Source organism: Lytechinus variegatus, chromosome 3, assembly GCF_018143015.1.
Source record: "Lytechinus variegatus isolate NC3 chromosome 3, Lvar_3.0, whole genome shotgun sequence".
In the NCBI taxonomy this organism is placed as follows: Eukaryota; Metazoa; Echinodermata; class Echinoidea; order Temnopleuroida; family Toxopneustidae; genus Lytechinus; species Lytechinus variegatus.
In genome coordinates this window covers 20,520,059-20,541,347 of record NC_054742.1, presented here as the reverse complement: position 1 = coordinate 20,541,347, position 21,289 = coordinate 20,520,059, and the positions used below count along the sequence as shown (strand labels likewise).

At 35.7% G+C, this 21,289-nt stretch overlaps 1 protein-coding gene across 1 annotated transcript; it reads left to right on the top strand.

The window, feature by feature from the left end:
* The first annotated feature begins 257 nt into the window (after positions 1-257).
* On the top strand, positions 258-20,549 carry LOC121410459 (cytochrome b561 domain-containing protein 2-like). The gene is made up of 3 exons (XM_041602562.1): positions 258-458; positions 17,058-17,095; positions 18,204-20,549. Exons 1-3 carry the CDS (start codon positions 296-298, stop codon positions 18,720-18,722), a joined length of 720 nt encoding a protein of 239 aa, XP_041458496.1. The 5' UTR covers positions 258-295; the 3' UTR covers positions 18,723-20,549.
* Positions 20,550-21,289: the final 740 nt, after the last annotated feature.

Sequence of the window (21,289 nt, the reverse complement as noted above, 5' to 3'; positions counted from 1 at the left end):
TCTTGGCATTAATTGCCAAAAAACGGAGAAAATCAAGTTAAAAAAAGTGACTTACCTCGGCTGTCGCGCAAATTCACTTCCCCGTTTTATCCGATCTTAAGTACATAAACATATGGCCGTTGAGTCCCCTGTACAGATCGCGCTAGAACTTCGGTCTCTGTATTTGGTGAGTGAAGCCAACGGAGTTCAGCTGAACAACCAAAATAACAGAGACCGAAGCTTTTGGTCTGCACGCACGCCACATGGTCTACACAGCATGCTGCATGCTATGCTGCAAAGCTAGTTGTGTTTTCAAATGGAAGATCGAAGTAAGAACACGTCACAGCGACTGCCACCAATCATTTTGGATCGAAAACGGAGTTGTTGGGGCAGATTTTGTGAGATAATAGGCATGGTTTCCCATCTAGTTGCAATTTCATTTACAGGGTTCATGATATATCTAGCGTGGCCCTTGACAAGTGAGTATTACTATTAGTAAATTAAAATGTCGCAGATAACTCAACTGACTTTATCAGACCCACACGTTGAGATTCGTGTTGGCTATAAAATGTGCTATGTATGATGACTACGCCGGTCTACGCCACTCTAGGCGACACCGTAATACTTACCCGTGTTAAGAAACTGGGACTCCACTCACGCGCATTTGGGCCGCCCTAGCTTAGAACTAAGCTTTCTTTCCGTAAAAAAAAATTATTCTTATGATTAAATAAATATTAATTAATACATGAATACTGTTAAATCGGTACTCACCGGTTCTCTTCTTGAATTTTCTGCCAATTTCCCACGCTGCTGGCTGCAATTCCGCGGTAAATTTCGTCGCCATAGAGAGCTGTTCATGCAACGTTATTTATAAATGGAGCGCCCTTTACGAGAGTTGTTAATGCCGCGGAGAAATCGTTAGGCATTTTGGCCTGTGTTCAAGGCGTAGCTGTTCTATTTTTTTTTATAAAATTATGTGTGAGATCGAAATCTCAGCGAGTAAACACTCTTCCAATATGGAAGAGTGTATACTCGCTGTGATATGATCCCGATAGGGAGGCGCAACACCCCCACCCACATGGGCGCAAACCCCAGGGCCGGGGGACATGTCCCCTCACCCAAAATAGTAGGGGGCACATTATGAAATGTCCCCCTACTATTTTTGGTCATGTCGTTCAAATTCGAAATGTATTTTGGAAGAGACGATCTTACTTTTGGCATGCCCCCTTTTTTTTGCTTGTTTGCTTGTCAAATTTCTTTTGGTCAAGATGACCTTCTTTAGAGGGTGATAAACCTTCTTTTTTTGTTTGTTTTTTGCTTGTCAAATTTTCCAGCCCCTGGTCCCCCTACCTTTGGGGAGAGATTTCCGCCCTTGCAAGTAGACATATACTCTTGATATTGTTTGCGAATCTGCACGGGCGTCGATCGAGGGCTGGGGATGAGGAAAAGCGGTGAGACGAGAAAAAAAATAGAACTTAGAAGGGGAAAGGCGACAGAAAAAAAGTGAACGAAAGAAAAATTAATGGAAAATAAAAGGGAAGAGTAAATAGGGAGAAATGTGATGGGTAAAATAAATTATGGGAAAAGAGGACAGAAAAAAAGTGAACGAAAGAAAAATTAATGGAAAATAAAAGGGAGGAGAAAATAGGAGAAATGTGATGGGTAAACAAAATTATGGGGAAAGATTCTGGACGCACTATTCATGTTTTATCATGAAAAGGATAAGTTATTTATCCGCGAGCAGACACTTTTTGATATTGTGATCTGAAACTGGATAATGATTTAAATAGAGAACAATCTGCGTATCTGAATTAACGTGTGTTTTAGATTTCGACCTAGAATTTGGGTGTTCTAAGTAACTTTCTTATCATGAAAATCAATAAAGAGAGCGCAAAGCGCGAGCTAAAAATATATGATATAACAAAGGGTGAATTTAAGCTCTGTAATGCAAACACTTTGTGGGAAAATTGTGAATTGTGATGGATCACAGTTAAAAAAGAGCTGATGTATTTTATTTTTATTACTTTGAGTTTTTACATAGGACCGGAACATGCTATGAGGGCATTATGTCATCATATGAAATTGATGACCATCTTCCTATTTCTCTCGCATGGGAGCGCGAAATGTGTTAATTTTATGGCCTGAAAACTGGACATTTAAAGCACTTTGTAATTATGCATAAGAGGCATTATATATCTATCAATGCGAGCAGAAATCGCGAGTCGAAGTTTTTGATAAACTGTCATCAAATTAGTTTGATTTAGAATTAATATTGGGATATACATAACCGACTAATCCAAATGCTATAGCGTGCGGCGCTAGCTGATACGTTTTAACAATCTGACCTGAATAGGGAACTTTTTGAGAACTTTATGGAATACAGGAAAATAATACGTACCTGAAAATTCAAATTTTGCGAGCGCGCAGCGCAAGCAGAAAATGATAATGTTCAGATGATATCACAGACATTTTTACAGAGCACTTTTTAAAAATCAATTTGTAAATGAAACAAAATAATGAAAGTTCAATTTCCCAGCTGAAATATGTTTTGTATAATGACTTCAAAGTTTGATTTTTCAAGCTCCATATTGAGCAAGATATGCAAATACCCTAAAAGACAATAAGGCGCGAAGCGCGAGCGAAAATTTTTTATCCTAACAAATAGATTTTAAAAAAAATTATTTTCAGAGTCTTCCCCTAATGTTATTTCATTTAATCATGTTCCTCCTCTTATGTTTGCCTTTCTTCTTTTTTCCTCTCTTTTCCCTTCCTTTTCTTTTTTCCTTTCTTTTTTTTTCTTTTTTTGCTCCGCCAATAGGGGGGCCCGGGCCCCTCGGCCCCCCTGGATCCGCCTATGTTAGCGGTTGTAGGTATAAATCGCGCTCTAACGCTCTAAAACTGTGTTCTTTATCAAAAAGCTGTCTTTCATATTCATTTTGTTCGCAAAAGAATATAAAGTTAATTTCAATCATTGTATATAGTTATCCTGTTTATGATAAAAATACTTAGAAATTGGGTTAGGTTAGGGTTATCAAATTATCAGGGCAGAAAATATATATTTTTTTCTCATTTTGCGCGTCGAGCTGGCACTATTTGATCTGTGTTATTATGTTTTTGATGACATTCATTGTATTCACAACAATAATTATTAAACATTGCGCACGCGCCGTGCGCCGCATGAATTATGTAGATCAGGTGAATAACTTACCGCTACACACGAGCAGTTGCTCTATATATTATATTACATAGAATATATAGAGCAACTGCCCATTTTTAATGGTCCATAATATACCCACTTTCTTCTTTTTTTGGAACGAGTATGAATTTATCTACTGATATACTGAATGTACAATAAAAGTCATTATCATGTATTTCTTGGCATTTCATTTACTTTTTTTACCATAATTATATCACACAGCTGTTCGCATAGGCCTACGCCGTCACAAATAACAAAACAAAATCTCACTTTTTTTCTTTTTTGGTGGGGGATAGATTTTCCATACGCATACGTACAATTTTTCAAATTATTTTTTTCTGCTATTTTCATAATAAACTTTAAATGATTTCGCCTTTGCACTATTATTTTTTTAAAGACAAAATTACATCATCATCATATCATCGTCACCAACTTCATTCTCATCTTTATCACCACTACCACCATCATTATTATCATCATCATCATCATCATCACCGCCACCATCACCACCACTATCATCTTCACCAAGATAAATCCTGCTTTTTTTCCTTCCTATTTTCCTCTTTTTAGAGGGCACACCACCACGCCCCCTTACTGGATATCCGCCTCTAACGTTTGTTGTTGTATATAAGTTGGCGGATGCCTCATGAAATGAAATAATATAAAATAAGGAAAGGGAAACTAATTAGAAAAAGGACTGAGGAGAAGAAAAAAGAAAGCCAAACAAACAAGAAAAAACAATATCAAAATTTTGTTGTAAAGTCTTCTACGTCAGTTTAATAATTATGTTTTCAATGAAATGAGAACATAAAAAAATGAAACAAGTAAGATGGGCTATACATCGTAGCAAAGAAATAGAGGGAAGCTCCGAGACAATAAAAAGGGTGAGAAAAAGAAAAGACTTTGAAATACTCACAACACGAGCATAATAAAAAAATTGGAATAAGCAAGGACAAGTAGCTGAGGGACACCCCCCCCCCTCTCTCTCTAGTTATTTATGTATCAAACTCGCATACACAAGAATTTCTTACTAATCAAAATATTGCGAGCAAAAAGCACGAGCTGACATTTTTTTAAATATTCAAAACTGATAGAGAGACACATTTTAAACAATTCATGAATCATAATAATTATACAACTAGCTTACCAATCGAATCATTCGATTGCGACAAATGATCTGAGAATTAATGCTTTTAGGAATTCATTAAATTAAAGCAAAGTATCTCAACATTAAAATAATTAAGGCGGGCGCAAGGTATCAGCTACTACACCGATAATTTTTTTTTTGACATTTGAAGTATTTTCGGTAATCATGAAAAAGATCGGATATTTCATGAAAGCTCAAATCCCGAAGAGCGGAATATTTTTATTAATTGACTTTTTAAAAAAATGTTCTAAGCCCCATTTAATATTTGATTATAAGTCGATGCATTAAAAGCTGAAAAAATAAAGTATTTTGTGTTCCTCTATCATAATTGTCTTTCTCTTTAACCCTGGTTCTTTTTTTCTGGGGGGAAGCATTTTGGTTAAAAAAAGAGAAAAAAGATAATTGCTGGCTTGTGGACGCCCGGTGTGGACGGTGGTAGGGACACCCCCCCCCCCCCGTAGTTACGCCAATATGGGACCAAATGATCCTAAATGTCCGAGGCGAAACTTGTGCAATCAAACGTTATTTCTGAATAAATTAAAGCTTGCGCTGTTCAACTTCAATCTCTTTCAGCTAAATTTGCGATGAACGCTGCGTTATGAAATATATAATTATCAACATCTGGCGAAAAGAATAACCGACCGATCACCTGACGAGAACGCGTATACGTGATCTGCATATCAGGTCCGATCGAGAGTCAGAAGTGAAGGACAACTGCCAAGAAAATCAGGAAAAAGTCGTCAAAATGTAAGTTCCCCTTCATTTCTTTCAATTTTTTGTTAATTATTGAAGCATTAATGTATCATTAAAGCAAAATTTCAACAAAAGCCTCAAATTTAGCTAGTACTTTTGTTGAAATTACAATAAATTTAGATCCACATAAATCTCTAACCCAATTTTAGCACTGATGTCGCCTATGAGGTCCATACATGTAATGTTTGGACCTCATTGGTACTAGGAGTGGTCTACGCCACTCTAGGCGACACCGCAATACTTACCCGTGTTAAGAAACTGGGACTCCACTCACGCGCATTTGGGCCGCCCTAGCTTAGAACTAAGCTTTCTTTCCGTAAAAAAAAATTATTCTTATGATTAAATAAATATTAATTAATACATGAATACTGTTAAATCGGTACTCACCGGTTCTCTTCTTGAATTTTCTGCCAATTTCCCACGCTGCTGGCTGCAATTCCGCGGTAAATTTCGTCGCCATAGAGAGCTGTTCATGCAACGTTATTTATAAATGGAGCGCCCTTTACGAGAGTTGTTAATGCCGCGGAGAAATCGTTAGGCATTTTGGCCTGTGTTCAAGGTGTAGCTGTTCTATTTTTTTTTATAAAATTATGTGTGAGATCGAAATCTCAGCGAGTAAACACTCTTCCAATATGGAAGAGTGTATACTCGCTGTGATATGATCCCGATAGGGAGGCGCAACACCCCCACCCACATGGGCGCAAACCCCAGGGCCGGGGGACATGTCCCCTCACCCAAAATAGTAGGGGGCACATTATGAAATGTCCCCCTACTATTTTTGGTCATGTCGTTCAAATTCGAAATGTATTTTGGAAGAGACGATCTTACTTTTGGCATGCCCCCTTTTTTTTGCTTGTTTGCTTGTCAAATTTCTTTTGGTCAAGATGACCTTCTTTAGAGGGTGATAAACCTTCTTTTTTTGTTTGTTTTTTGCTTGTCAAATTTTCCAGCCCCTGGTCCCCCTACCTTTGGGGAGAGATTTCCGCCCATATCGAAAACTTGCATACAGTGTACCGGACATATAAAAACATAGCAGACGACGTTTGCAGACCTCGCGATCATCGTATGACTAGTGGTGCAGAATGTTCCATTGCGGCTTTATGGGGGAAATAGCATTACAGAGGGATAAAAGGTCTTCACAAATAATGTTTCAGCGTTGATCCGCAATATCTTATGTCGATTTCATAAATTATCCTTACATTTAACATCATTTAAAGTGAAATGAATAAGCAAACTTAAATTTCAGACTTACCAATGCAGTGATAAGCTAGGATGCACCCCTCGTATACATAATGGACCCGTCACAACATTCAGAGACATATCCAATTCAGAGAATAAAATTGATTTTTGTTGGCAAAAATAATGGTATCTGATATATTCATATCCATAGTTCGGACTGACAAGGTATATATATTTATATATTCCTAATAAAATGTTCAGCACTGCAATGGAAAGAGCTAGAAAACCGCTGTGACTCGAACAACACACCGACGTACACAAAAGCTCTGTCCAGCCCTATGTGTTGAATGCACGTCGAGTGTAGGTTTGCTCTTCGGACATCAGTATCACAAAGAAAATCTCCTCTGATTTGATGATAAAAGTGCACTATTTCCTTATTAACCAATCTCCATGGTTCTTTCATGAGTATTTGCCTTATAATGTGCCCTTTATTATAATCTGGGCGGAAATTCTTGATACCATCACCCAACGATGTGACGACGGATGTAATCCACCCGGGTACTATAAAAATGTCCCCCTAACCCATTATCCCAATACATATTCCTGACTATGGATGGTTTTTAGTGATTTTAATGTAATAAAGTGCCACATTTCCCACCAATTGAATGTAAAAAAAAATATGGTCATCTGATAGAAGAAGTTATTAACATTCATTTCAGGGGGGCGGAAATTCTATCTGAATCAACGCTTGTCCTTGATACACATTTGTTTGTGAAAAAGGGGTATGATGCAAGGGAATTCTGCGTGTTATAAGGGTGCGCGCGTGCAGCGAGGACCTTCTGTCCGCTAGTTTTCCATATGTTGCAAGTAGACATATACTCTTGATATTGTTTGCGAATCTGCACGGGCGTCGATCGAGGGCTGGGGATGAGGAAAAGCGGTGAGACGAGAAAAAAAAATAGAACTTAGAAGGGGAAAGGCGACAGAAAAAAAGTGAACGAAAGAAAAATTAATGGAAAATAAAAGGGAAGAGTAAATAGGGAGAAATGTGATGGGTAAAATAAATTATGGGAAAAGAGGACAGAAAAAAAGTGAACGAAAGAAAAATTAATGGAAAATAAAAGGGAGGAGAAAATAGGAGAAATGTGATGGGTAAACAAAATTATGGGGAAAGATTCTGGACGCACTATTCATGTTTATCATGAAAAGGATAAGTTATTTATCCGCGAGCAGACACTTTTTGATATTGTGATCTGAAACTGGATAATGATTTAAATAGAGAACAATCTGCGTATCTGAATTAACGTGTGTTTTAGATTTCGACCTAGAATTTGGGTATTCTAAGTAACTTTCTTATCATGAAAATCAATAAAGAGAGCGCAAAACGCGAGCTAAAAATATATGATATAACAAAGGGTGAACTTAAGCTCTGTAATGCAAACACTTTGTGGGAAAATTGTGAATTGTGATGGATCACAGTTAAAAAAGAGCTGATGTATTTTATTTTTATTACTTTGAGTTTTTACATAGGACCGGAACATGCTATGAGGGCATTATGTCATCATATGAAATTGATGACCATCTTCCTATTTCTCTCGCATGGGAGCGCGAAATGTGTTAATTTTATGGCCTGAAAACTGGACATTTAAAGCACTTTGTAATTATGCATAAGAGGCATTATATATCTATCAATGCGAGCAGAAATCGCGAGTCGAAGTTTTTGATAAACTGTCATCAAATTAGTTTGATTTAGAATTAATATTGGGATATACATAACCGACTAATCCAAATGCTATAGCGTGCGGCGCTAGCTGATACGTTTTAACAATCTGACCTGAATAGGGAACTTTTTGAGAACTTTATGGAATACAGGAAAATAATACGTACCTGAAAATTCAAATTTTGCGAGCGCGCAGCGCAAGCAGAAAATGATAATGTTCAGATGATATCACAGACATTTTTACAGAGCACTTTTTAAAAATCAATTTGTAAATGAAACAAAATAATGAAAGTTCAATTTCCCAGCTGAAATATGTTTTGTATAATGACTTCAAAGTTTGATTTTTCAAGCTCCATATTGAGCAAGATATGCAAATACCCTAAAAGACAATAAGGCGCGAAGCGCGAGCGAAAATTTTTTATCCTAACAAATAGATTTAAAAAAAAATTATTTTCAGAGTCTTCCCCTAATGTTATTTCATTTAATCATGTTCCTCCTCTTATGTTTGCCTTTCTTCTTTTTTCCTCTCTTTTCCCTTCCTTTTCTTTTTTCCTTTCTTTTTTTTTCTTTTTTTGCTCCGCCAATAGGGGGGCCCGGGCCCCTCGGCCCCCCTGGATCCGCCTATGTTAGCGGTTGTAGGTATAAATCGCGCTCTAACGCTCTAAAACTGTGTTCTTTATCAAAAAGCTGTCTTTCATATTCATTTTGTTCGCAAAAGAATATAAAGTTAATTTCAATCATTGTATATAGTTATCCTGTTTATGATAAAAATACTTAGAAATTGGGTTAGGTTAGGGTTATCAAATTATCAGGGCAGAAAATATATATTTTTTTCTCATTTTGCGCGTCGAGCTGGCACTATTTGATCTGTGTTATTATGTTTTTGATGACATTCATTGTATTCACAACAATAATTATTAAACATTGCGCACGCGCCGTGCGCCGCATGAATTATGTAGATCAGGTGAATAACTTACCGCTACACACGAGCAGTTGCTCTATATATTCTATGTAATATAATATATAGAGCAACTGCCCATTTTTAATGGTCCATAATATACCCACTTTCTTCTTTTTTTGGAACGAGTATGAATTTATCTACTGATATACTGAATGTACAATAAAAGTCATTATCATGTATTTCTTGGCATTTCATTTACTTTTTTTACCATAATTATATCACACAGCTGTTCGCATAGGCCTACGCCGTCACAAATAACAAAACAAAATCTCACTTTTTTTCTTTTTTGGTGGGGGATAGATTTTCCATACGCATACGTACAATTTTTCAAATTATTTTTTTCTGCTATTTTCATAATAAACTTTAAATGATTTCGCCTTTGCACTATTATTTTTTTAAAGACAAAATTACATCATCATCATATCATCGTCACCAACTTCATTCTCATCTTTATCACCACTACCACCATCATTATTATCATCATCATCATCATCATCACCGCCACCATCACCACCACTATCATCTTCACCAAGATAAATCCTGCTTTTTTTCCTTCCTATTTTCCTCTTTTTAGAGGGCACACCACCACGCCCCCTTACTGGATATCCGCCTCTAACGTTTGTTGTTGTATATAAGTTGGCGGATGCCTCATGAAATGAAATAATATAAAATAAGGAAAGGGAAACTAATTAGAAAAAGGACTGAGGAGAAGAAAAAAGAAAGCCAAACAAACAAGAAAAAACAATATCAAAATTTTGTTGTAAAGTCTTCTACGTCAGTTTAATAATTATGTTTTCAATGAAATGAGAACATAAAAAAATGAAACAAGTAAGATGGGCTATACATCGTAGCAAAGAAATAGAGGGAAGCTCCGAGACAATAAAAAGGGTGAGAAAAAGAAAAGACTTTGAAATACTCACAACACGAGCATAATAAAAAAAATTGGAATAAGCAAGGACAAGTAGCTGAGGGACACCCCCCCCCCTCTCTCTCTAGTTATTTATGTATCAAACTCGCATACACAAGAATTTCTTACTAATCAAAATATTGCGAGCAAAAAGCACGAGCTGACATTTTTTTAAATATTCAAAACTGATAGAGAGACACATTTTAAACAATTCATGAATCATAATAATTATACAACTAGCTTACCAATCGAATCATTCGATTGCGACAAATGATCTGAGAATTAATGCTTTTAGGAATTCATTAAATTAAAGCAAAGTATCTCAACATTAAAATAATTAAGGCGGGCGCAAGGTATCAGCTACTACACCGATAATTTTTTTTTTGACATTTGAAGTATTTTCGGTAATCATGAAAAAGATCGGATATTTCATGAAAGCTCAAATCCCGAAGAGCGGAATATTTTTATTAATTGACTTTTTAAAAAAATGTTCTAAGCCCCATTTAATATTTGATTATAAGTCGATGCATTAAAAGCTGAAAAAATAAAGTATTTTGTGTTCCTCTATCATAATTGTCTTTCTCTTTAACCCTGGTTCTTTTTTTCTGGGGGGAAGCATTTTGGTTAAAAAAAGAGAAAAAAGATAATTGCTGGCTTGTGGACGCCCGGTGTGGACGGTGGTAGGGACACCCCCCCCCCCCCCCCCCGTAGTTACGCCAATATGGGACCAAATGATCCTAAATGTCCGAGGCGAAACTTGTGCAATCAAACGTTATTTCTGAATAAATTAAAGCTTGCGCTGTTCAACTTCAATCTCTTTCAGCTAAATTTGCGATGAACGCTGCGTTATGAAATATATAATTATCAACATCTGGCGAAAAGAATAACCGACCGATCACCTGACGAGAACGCGTATACGTGATCTGCATATCAGGTCCGATCGAGAGTCAGAAGTGAAGGACAACTGCCAAGAAAATCAGGAAAAAGTCGTCAAAATGTAAGTTCCCCTTCATTTCTTTCAATTTTTTGTTACTTATTGAAGCATTAATGTATCATTAAAGCAAAATTTCAACAAAAGCCTCAAATTTAGCTAGTACTTTTGTTGAAATTACAATAAATTTAGATCCACATAAATCTCTAACCCAATTTTAGCACTGATGTCGCCTATGAGGTCCATACATGTAATGTTTGGACCTCATTGGTACTAGGAGTGGTCTACGCTACGATTCAAATTTTAAACCTCGCAATACGTGTGAGTGATTAGGGTGTCTGACATGTCTGAAGCCACACTGGAAACTGTCAGCATAAAAGAGGCTGACTTAGGAGAAAATGTGGCACATTTTTAAGGGAAATTTAGGCTGCTAAAAGGGATTGCCAACTAATGTTTGCGATGTACATGTATTGTAATGGAAAGAGAAAATTCAGGATATCTTCACTCAATATAGCACGAAAGTCAATTTTCTTTAATGGTCCAGTACTTTTGGAAAAAATCTTCCATTTTATTTTTGAAATAGTAAGACTAATAAACAATTTAAACATCTGTATAAAAGGCACCTAATTATACCAGATTGATTCAGAATTCACATACCGAATGTTTCCTTTCCATCTTCTTTCTTTGTTCTTTCCCTCCTTTATTTTGTATTATACACTGTTGTCATTATTATGTCATTTTATCTTTGTTTACTTGTACTGTAAGGGGTCATTTAATGATTATGCTTTTTATGATTCCCCACTATACTTGCATGTATTGAACATTGTATTGATTTAAAATGTATTGTTGCTTTTTAAAGGTAAATGCTGGTTTTGGTAACGATATCAAAATGAGTTCGTACAGAATCCAATGAAATGACCACCAAAGTGTCTGTTTGTATAAATAAAACGCATGTGCCAAAGGATTCTGGAAGAAATTGTGTAATTGCTGAGAAATCAGCAAATAAGCACAGGATTCGGGTAGGGCGTCGGACCCGACGCCCTAAGCAATAATTATACATTGTCCCACGTGCGCTTATCTGTGTTGGGGTTCTTCGGTGTGAACATTTTTCAGCGTAGATTTCAAGATTTCACAAAGTTCAGTTAATGTAACTGTACCAGATTTAGATCCTCGATGATATACTGACAATTAAGCCTTGTTTTACAGACTTTCTCATGAAATCAGTGTTTACTGCAACTACTGGAATTCCTCTTTAAAGTGGAAATGAATTGAATTGAATTGGATTGGATTGAATTAAATTACTATCTTGCCTGTGGGGAATGTACAGTTAGTATGGTATGCCAATGGTGTACACAGCACACAAATTACAACATCATTAAAATATCACTTTTGTGACCAAAATTAATAATTTCCATACAGTTGCAATTTATTTTCCAATTTCCATTAGTAACTTGGGAGTAATTTCGTATTCACCCGAGCGCTCGAATACTTGAAGTTTGGGCAAATCCTTAATTATCTCTAAGTAAGGATTTAGAGATAAATTACAAAGCATTATGTGTGTTGAGATTGCCATTTCCCCATGCGTTTACTATGGGAAAATGAAATTTCTGTTTGGCACAATTTTTTTTTCACTTTATCGCAATTTTTCATTGTGATCTGATTTCCAAATCTTTTAAAAATCATGCCATCAGAAAGAGCATCGAAATTCCTATCAGGCACTTTATGGACAAGTTTTTGGCATCAAGAATAAAATTATAACAGCTCTCAAGCTCTCAGAAGCTAAAATTTTGGGTTTGTGTGTCCATTTCTTAACTACACAGTCTATGCAGGAAAATGCTGAAAATTGACCCCTTTCTTCACAGCCATTAGGCCTCTAGTCTAGATCTACAAAAAATTAACATTTCTGTCAGTCTGAAGGTTATTTCTATTCAAATTGACAAAGAAAATGTTATATTTTCTAGAAATAAGAAAAACAACCTTTTTCTCCAGACACCCTTCTACAATGTAGATCTACATGTATGTAACCTTAGGCTTAGTCTTACAGACTACTGAAAAAGGTTGAAATATAATCTAACCTTATTTTCTTTTGGGACTCCCATTGTGGGGAAATAAGGTTGGCAAAGTTTAACGTCATTATTATTGTGAAATTTGGGTGTGTTTTTCTTCCATTGCCATGATTTCGGAGACAGAATCGGTGTTTGCAAACGTTTTATAATGCTGATGCAAACCACTCACGCCTAGTACGAGGTTAGTATGCTATACTAACCTCGTACACAGGCACACCGGAACACTTTCAGTTTTGGGGGGGCAAAATCTCGAAGGGGCACAATATTTTTGACAGTGTGAGATACCGAAGCGATCGAGTGGGAGAGGCTGTGGGACCTCCCCCCCCCCCACAGTAAGGACTTTGTGTAAAAATGGAGTATAAAAGTTGCGTTTCTAATAGCATTAAAAAATAAATTTCTTGAGAATTAAACAGTCTTGGAGTTCTTTTTGCTCCTTCTGTTTCCTCCCTTCTGACCCAGACTGGTGTTTCTTCATGATCAGGGTCGCAGTTCCAGCAAATTACGAGCCTTATTGCAAACGAAATTGTTTCAAACCAATGTAATATAGGCCTTTTAAAGACTTTAAGATGGCAAACATGACCGTACGCAGCTGGGGGCCGCCAATCGAGAGGGCAAAATTCACCAAAAGTGTGCACGAAATCCTTCAATTTTATTCTAGAAAGTTTTTAAGCTCCCCCATCACAAACCCCCTCGCTTCGAGAATTTAGGTCTTGCAGCCCCATCCACTCCCGGATTGTTTTTATATTTTTGCAAACGTCCATGAATAACAAAAGCTGGGATGAACCAGAGAACATAGCTGCCATCTCGATCTGATTAGTAACAGGTAATGGGAAGAAGTTTTGGAATCTAAAATACATAAGTGCTATATCATATGAGCTGAAATAGTATCAGACAAAACGCCTTCCAATCATGCCAATGAAAAGGAATAGAGGAAAATACGGGGCTGTGAAAATATCTTAAGATTTTTTTTATAGTAGAGCAGTACTGTAACGCTTATTTTTTTCTTTTATATTCTTTATTTACATTTTTATTCATATCTCGGATAATATGAGTCCGGTCCAGAAGACACTTTCACAGATTTTATTTTTCCATGTCTAAACATTATCTCAAGTTGCTTTCGAGTGGGATTCACCATTTTCACAAATTATAAATTATAATCCTCTACACATGATTATTCTGCGTGTAATTTTCTGATGACATGTCTATATTGAGTTGAAATGACCTTGGTATTTTCTTTAGGGCACTGACTTGTTAGCACTGTGTTAACTCAATTTATATTAAGTTGAAAATGAAATAAATGAAACAAGTTTCTCGAGATGTTATGGTTTCTGGGCTTGACAGCTATGACATAGATTCCATATGTTGCTCGAGTAACTAGTGTTCACGCGCGTTAGTGATATCGGGTCCGGTCTGAGCGTTTCTGGGCGACCGCGCGTTTGTTAGACGACACAGCCAGCATCATAGAGTTATAAACCTAATAATTGGTGGACCACTATCAATTTGCCATTCGCTATTAGTCTGAAATGTATTCATTAAAAGATTAAACGTTGTCACACTGTAATAAGATGGAAAAGGGGCTTATCAAAGTATGTTTCACAGAGGAACTGTTCGTCGAAAGACGCGATGCTTACTATGATAATGTGTTTGCCCCATCGGGCAAAATTTTTTCATTTTTGACAATGGAAATGACAATTTTTAGGCAGAAAAGTGCCCTCGTTTGCTTTTGTCCTTAAATAATTTATCCTTTTTCTACTTTCAGGGGGCACATTGGGTGGGCAAAATCTTAATTTGCCCCCCAAAAATTTTATTTGGGGGGGCAAGTGCCCCCCCGCTTCTGGCGCCCTTGCTCGTACACTGAACCCCGTTTGACCCTTGATTTCTTTGTAGTCGGCAAACGTTGCTTCATTACAGAAGTAATATTTGCCAAAACTCCTGGCTACTCAGCGGGCTCTTTCCGGTGAATAGCCAACTAGCCATACAATTTTTTTTTTATTCATAAGTGGAAATCATACAAAAAAAGCATATTTGCGTACCTTGGCCTGGAAAGTGAATTCGCATGTCAATTCTAAGGAAATAAAAGAAAGACCTATGATGGCGCTAATAAATTTCACAGCTCTGATTCAGCTCCTTGGTAATTTTATAACTGTCCGAATTCTTTTAATGCGCTATTATAATTACCTGATTAAATATGGGCACTAATAAATGAAATAATACCTTCAAAGACATAATTTAAGACTATAATTAGCAATGATAACACTTTTTTGCAAATAATTCAAAATGATGACTGATTGAAAAAAGAATAGAAAAAAATCTTTGTACCTTGAACAATACCAGCAGTACAAGCTTTGTTCGTTTGTCAATACGATGAAAAGATTGGACACTTCACAGACTTCTCATAATTCTTTGCGTCGATTTGCGTGTAAAATTGTTTAGGTGCCTAATCTTTCCTTTGTCATGTCTTTGATATTAATATAAATCGTGCACCCTCTTTAGGCCAAAAATGGATGTTGTCACCGTTCTATAGGCACTTAGGCAGCGACATCAAGCGCAAGAAAAGATGAACAGAGTGCTAAAATAAGTCACTATAGGGACCTCATATCAATCGGTAATTTGATTCTTTTAATCACTTTTTCTAGATTAAAAATAGGGAGTGAAAAATGATAATTTTCTTGCCATGTCACTTTCCACCAATAGAGGGCATACGCATACTCAAAATTCAAGTTTTTGAGTGCTTTGGTGAATACAAAAAATTACTCCCAAGTTGCTAATGAAAAATAGATTGCAACTGTATGGAATTTTTTTTTGCATTTTGGTCACAAAAGTGATACTTAAAGGATTTTTAAAAGTGTGTGCTGTGTACTTCATTGCCATACCATAGTTCTACCTGTAGATTCCCCACAGGCAGCAGGGGCCGCGGAACGGTTTTCAAAGTGGGCAGACTGACCATACAAAAAATTACAATCCTATGGTCATTTTTACGTTTTTGTACATGGTTTTGGAAGGCCCCCCCCCCCCACTTCCGCGGCTCCTGGACAAAATGGTTGAAGTGAGCAAGTGACCAGCACTGGTGAAATAAATTGCAGTGAATGGACGTGGACTGGTGACCTAAGCCAGGATAATATCAGTTGGGTCTATTTTCTTTTGTTCTTGGGGAGTCAAATGCTTTATCTTTTTACACTGTCAGTTTCCAATACCAGTATAACCATATATAACTTGGCTCTGAAGTAAATAATTTTTTTAATCATAAAATTATATTATTATATATTTTTATAAGTTAGAAAAAGAGATTGTTAAATGACAATTTTCTTGCACATTTGCTTTCCACCAATATATTATAGGGCCTACAAAACAAAATCATTTTTTTTCTTTTTTTTAGCACTTTTGTGAATTAAAAAAATGATTCCCAGGCCAAGTTACTGACAAAAAATGAATCACAACCAGTCTATATGGAAATCAGTCATTTTGGTTTACAAAACTGATATTCTAAAGAATATTAGAATGTGTGTTGTGTACTGCATAGATCTTCATGTAGATTCCCAATAGGCAGGGTGAGTGAGAGACTAAATAAGACCCCAAAAAAAGGTTTCAACGTGTTCAAGGAGTTGTAACTCCAATCCTCCTGCATACTGCCCACTCTCTAATCTACTAGCTGTCTATGGAGGAATGAAACAAGATGCTAAATTCCTTATCTAAAATACTGTTTAATTAAAATAGTACTTATATTGTTCGAAGGAATGCCGAATTATTTTCTGATACTCCCTTGAAATATATTCATAGCAGAGCAGAGGGGATTGGTCACTGGCACAAAGCCTCAGTCAAAGGCCTTACAAAATCTCTTGTGAAAGAATAATTTAAGTAACCTTTACATTTATATCTTTCAATAAAGATGAAGATGTCATGATTTTCTAAAATGAATACAAATGTAATTTTAATCTAAATTAATATGTAAATGGTATCATTGGAAAAAAAATTCCCCTTAAAAGTAAAGACAGCAAGTACCTTTTTTTACATATCTGCTATCAGGAATACTGTTGCAATATTATGAATTAAAAATTTAGCTAAAAATTTACTGAAAAATGAGTAACGTAGCCACACTGCTCTGACTATTCATTGTTGTATTGATAGCACCACAGTGCACCATCGCATGCAGTACACCACCTTTCAGGTTGGAGTGAGGCTGAGTAACCAAAGTTGTCCAATTTTTTCTTTTTCTCTCAGATCTTTTTTCATGGCACCCCATCTTGATGTCAATTGCTGTAAGTAGCAATGCTTTGGTTGATTTATGATTTTTATATTAATTTTAGTAGTGAATGATAATGGATATAAATAACTCATCAACTCATAGAATTGCATAGAATCATTACAATTAAAGCTTGAAATATATAATGAAAAACCCACATCATATTCATGCTTTACGCCATATTGCCAATAAATATGATAGGATAAATGTAGTAAAATCTTGTATGATTGTAACATAAATGATCATAATTTTTTTTCATTGTTAGAATTATTCATTAAAGGTCAAGTCCACCCCAGAAAAATGATGATTTGAATAAATAGAGAAAAATCCAACGAGCAAAACGCTTAAAATTTCATCAAAATCGGATTTAAATAAGAAAGTTGTGACATTTTAAAGTTTTGCTTGTTTTTCACAAAACAGTTATATGCACATCTCAGTGACATGCAAATGAGACAGTCGATGATGTCTATCACTCACTATTTCTTTTGTTTTTTATTGTTTGAATTATACCATATTTCATTTTTACAGATTTGACAATAAGGACCAACTTGACTGAATCATATAGTATTAAACAATGCTAATTCCACATGTTCAGGGAGGAATTAATCTTTGTTTTTACTTGACAATGAAGAGAAAATTCGAATATTTCATATAAGGAAATACAAAAGATATAGTGAGTGGATGGATGACGTCATCAGTCTCCTCATTTGCATACAGACCAGGATGTACATATAACTGTTTTGTGAAATCAAGCAAAACTTTAAAATGTCATAACTTTCTTATTTTACATCCGATTTTGGTGAAATTTTCAGTGTTATGCTTGTTGGATTTTTCTCTTTTTATTCAAATCAACTAATGGTAGGGGTGGACTTGTCCTTTAACTTTGATTGACATGGGTGTGGTTGGATGAATGATAAGCTTTGCTGAGTATTTCAAGTGTTTCTGTTTTATTAAATCTATACAATGAAAATAAACTTGTTAATCCTTTCAAGTTTGGTGAAATTACCTTTTCCTGCTTAAATTAAAAGTTGTGCTTTTGTACATTTATATATATATATATGTGTGTGTGTGAGGCTATTGTGTAAAGAAAAAAATATATATATATATATTTACATTTTTTTCAGTTTGCCTTCTTGATGTCAGAGTCCATCATGTTCTTTTCATCAGAAAGTACTCTTATCCCTAAGGTCAATCGTAAAAGTAAGGTCAGCTATCATTGGATCACCATGACGACAGCCATCGCCTGTGCCCTGATCGGATTTGCTATCATCTTCATAAACAAAGTCCTTCATGACAAGCCTCATTTCAAATCATGGCATGGTACCATGGGATTAGTTGTCATAATTTATATGTGCATACAAGCTTTCGGCGGAGCGTTTCACCTCTTCCCCAAGTTTACCAGCAAATTTGTGAAGTTGGCGGACTTGAAACTGTATCATGCTACATCTGGTCTCTGTCTGTTTATTCTTGTAATTACAACGCTTGTACTGGCACTTTACTCCAACTGGATGCAGCAGAAGGCAGGAGAAACAGGGTGGTATTTCCTACTGGGATGTCTGATGTGGTTGACTACAGTTATTACAAACCAGGTGACGACAGAATACCTTCCTCGGGCATTAAAGAAGCCTTCCTCTCAATATTGATCTTGATTTGCATCATATTGTTAGCTTAAAGACCCGGATCCAGCTAAAAGTGAAAGCTACATAGTGCAACAATGTAAGTTTTATGCATATTCACTGCTTGACAACTGAGTATTTTTGCTTAAAAAAAACTCAAATAACTCACATTGTGTAGGAAGGTTGTGATTCTATAAATTCCAATATGAGCTTGCAAGATAAGTTATTTATGATATATTGATGTGATAGAAGTGAACAAAATCCAATGTGTAATCTTAAAAGCAAAAAACTATCACCAAGTTTTTCAGTGTAAAAACTTTTGGAATCACAATGCTCTTCACAACATAATATAATTTATTTTGAAGCCCGATAATTGAAGCTATTCTTAAGCAAAATAGTCAGCTGAGAAGCGATGAAGATGTATAAACTTTGCACTGTTGTGTTTAGTAATAGCTTTAGATTAGTATATACATTCTCAGTTTCATGTTTCGGTCCAGTCAGGGTCTTTAAAGGGGAAGTTCACCCTGAAGAAAAGTTTGTGTCAAAATAGCAGAAAAATATTGATTAAGGTTTGAGAAAAATCCATTAAAGATTAAGAAAACTTGGCCTTGTGACAAGCATATACGAGCAGCTGCCCCCTATGTTATCATCATGTCCTTGTTTAGATAGTATTTTAGTCCCTATTCAGTTGTGAAATTATGTATCGTTTGAGTAACAGCAAGCAAATTTTTAAATATGCAAAGTTTTCTTATTGAATCATTTCTGATTTATAATTTCAATTAAGAAGTGATAGTAGTTAATATTTTTCTTTTCATTCTTAAAGGATAGCCTATATACATCTAGGCCTTCTTTTAACTTTGAAATGATCTTCTGGAATATTTTGTGGTAAAAGAGTGTAACACACATTCTGCAAGAAGTAAAATCCCGCCCAATCATATCAAGTTTGTTATTCAACAGGATAACTATCATATGTTGTACTAGTTAGATGCATAAAACATGTACATGTGAAGAGTTTAGTTGCATCTAGATGAACTAATTATGTAATTGAAGCTGTGCTCTCTTAGACTGAAATGCATGTTGTATATATCACTGAAGCCATTTTTAATTATAATAATAGCTGGATTTATAAAGCGCTTTTTGCCTGAGGATACAAAGCGCTGCTGTTATTACCACGGCTTTAGCTTGAGGTACCATCACCGGTGACTTGTGCATTCAAGGAAATAATCCTGCTGGGTACCCATTCACCTTACCTAGGTCAAGTGCAGCACATTGTGGATAAATTTCTTGCTGAAGGAAAACATGCCATGGCTTTTAAGTGATATATATGTGCCAATTGACTGAGCAGATAACTTTTAATGTATTGTATTTAGGGAGTCTTGGGACTTTGTTGAAATGTTCAACAAAATAAAGCCAGTAACATAGCTTTTACATTCCTTTGTCTTTTAAGTGAATACAGATGGACAAAATAACGTAAAGTGCTATATAGATGCAAATGTGTGATTATTGTTATCGTTTGTTACCATTATCATTATCATCAACATTACTATCGTCATCTCCATCATCATTACCATCATCACCATCTTCATCACTGTCATCACCATCGTCATCACCATCATTATCATCATCTACACCATATCAATGGATGAAGATAATCCTCTAATTGAAAATATTAAGTTATTCCATACCAATTCAAGTTACAAATTTTTATTTGTGATAGTATACAGTTTGTTAGTTTTTATTCCATATCATTTGCCTCTCCTCGAAACTAAAATGAGTATAAAGTAAAATTTAAATAGAAATATTGACTACTTAAAACTATATTTTTTTAATTTGAACTTAGAATCTACTGTGTGAAATATTATACAGATATTGCCTACCTAGAGTTTGAATATAACATTTCCTCTCCCCGATGAAGTTATATTTTTCCCAAGGGAATATATTTTGCCCGAAGCGCGCAGCGCTGAGGGAAAATATTATCCCAAGGGAAAAATATAGCTTCGGAGGGGAGTTGAAATGTTATTTATTAAAACGATAGACCAGGCAATATCTGTTATATTATATAGTATATGTGGATTCGCCATCAGAAATTGCATTTATCATCTGGTTCAAGAGCGAAATTCTTGCTACAGCTCTGATCCGTCTACGTCATAATAGATTTTTTTTAATGAAAATACATCAAGCGCGTTCTTCATGCAATCGACGCGTTAACACTAGCGCGTATATACATCAAATAAACTATCTTGTTGCGCAACTTGTATGCAGCGAGTGACGTCACCTTAGTGGATATAACGCCGCAATTGAAAATACTACGCAGTATATTCCCTGAGGTGACGTCAAAACCTAGAATATAACAAATGCGATCCTCGCAGCTATGGTCACGTGATGGCGTATTGACCTATCACTGATTCGAATTTACATAGCCTATGTAATATAAGCATTTATTCTCATTGTGTGAGCATATCAGTCTATCATCTTACTTAAAAATTGATTTGCCTCATAAGTTACAGCTTATGATAAGAAAAGGTTATCCGTGGAAGGAGTATTAAACTTGTAATAACATTCAGAACTGGCAAGTTTTCTCCTTGTAATCTATC

Bases quoted from the DNA above. Each gene is read 5' to 3' on its own strand.
- LOC121410459 (XM_041602562.1), top strand. From the start codon at position 296: ATGGAAGATCGAAGTAAGAACACGTCACAGCGACTGCCACCAATCATT. The intron at 459-17,057 runs GTGAGTATTACT...TTTTTCTCTCAG, and splicing joins TCTAGCGTGGCCCTTGACAA to ATCTTTTTTCATGGCACCCC. The intron at 17,096-18,203 runs GTAAGTAGCAAT...CATTTTTTTCAG, and splicing joins CCATCTTGATGTCAATTGCT to TTTGCCTTCTTGATGTCAGA.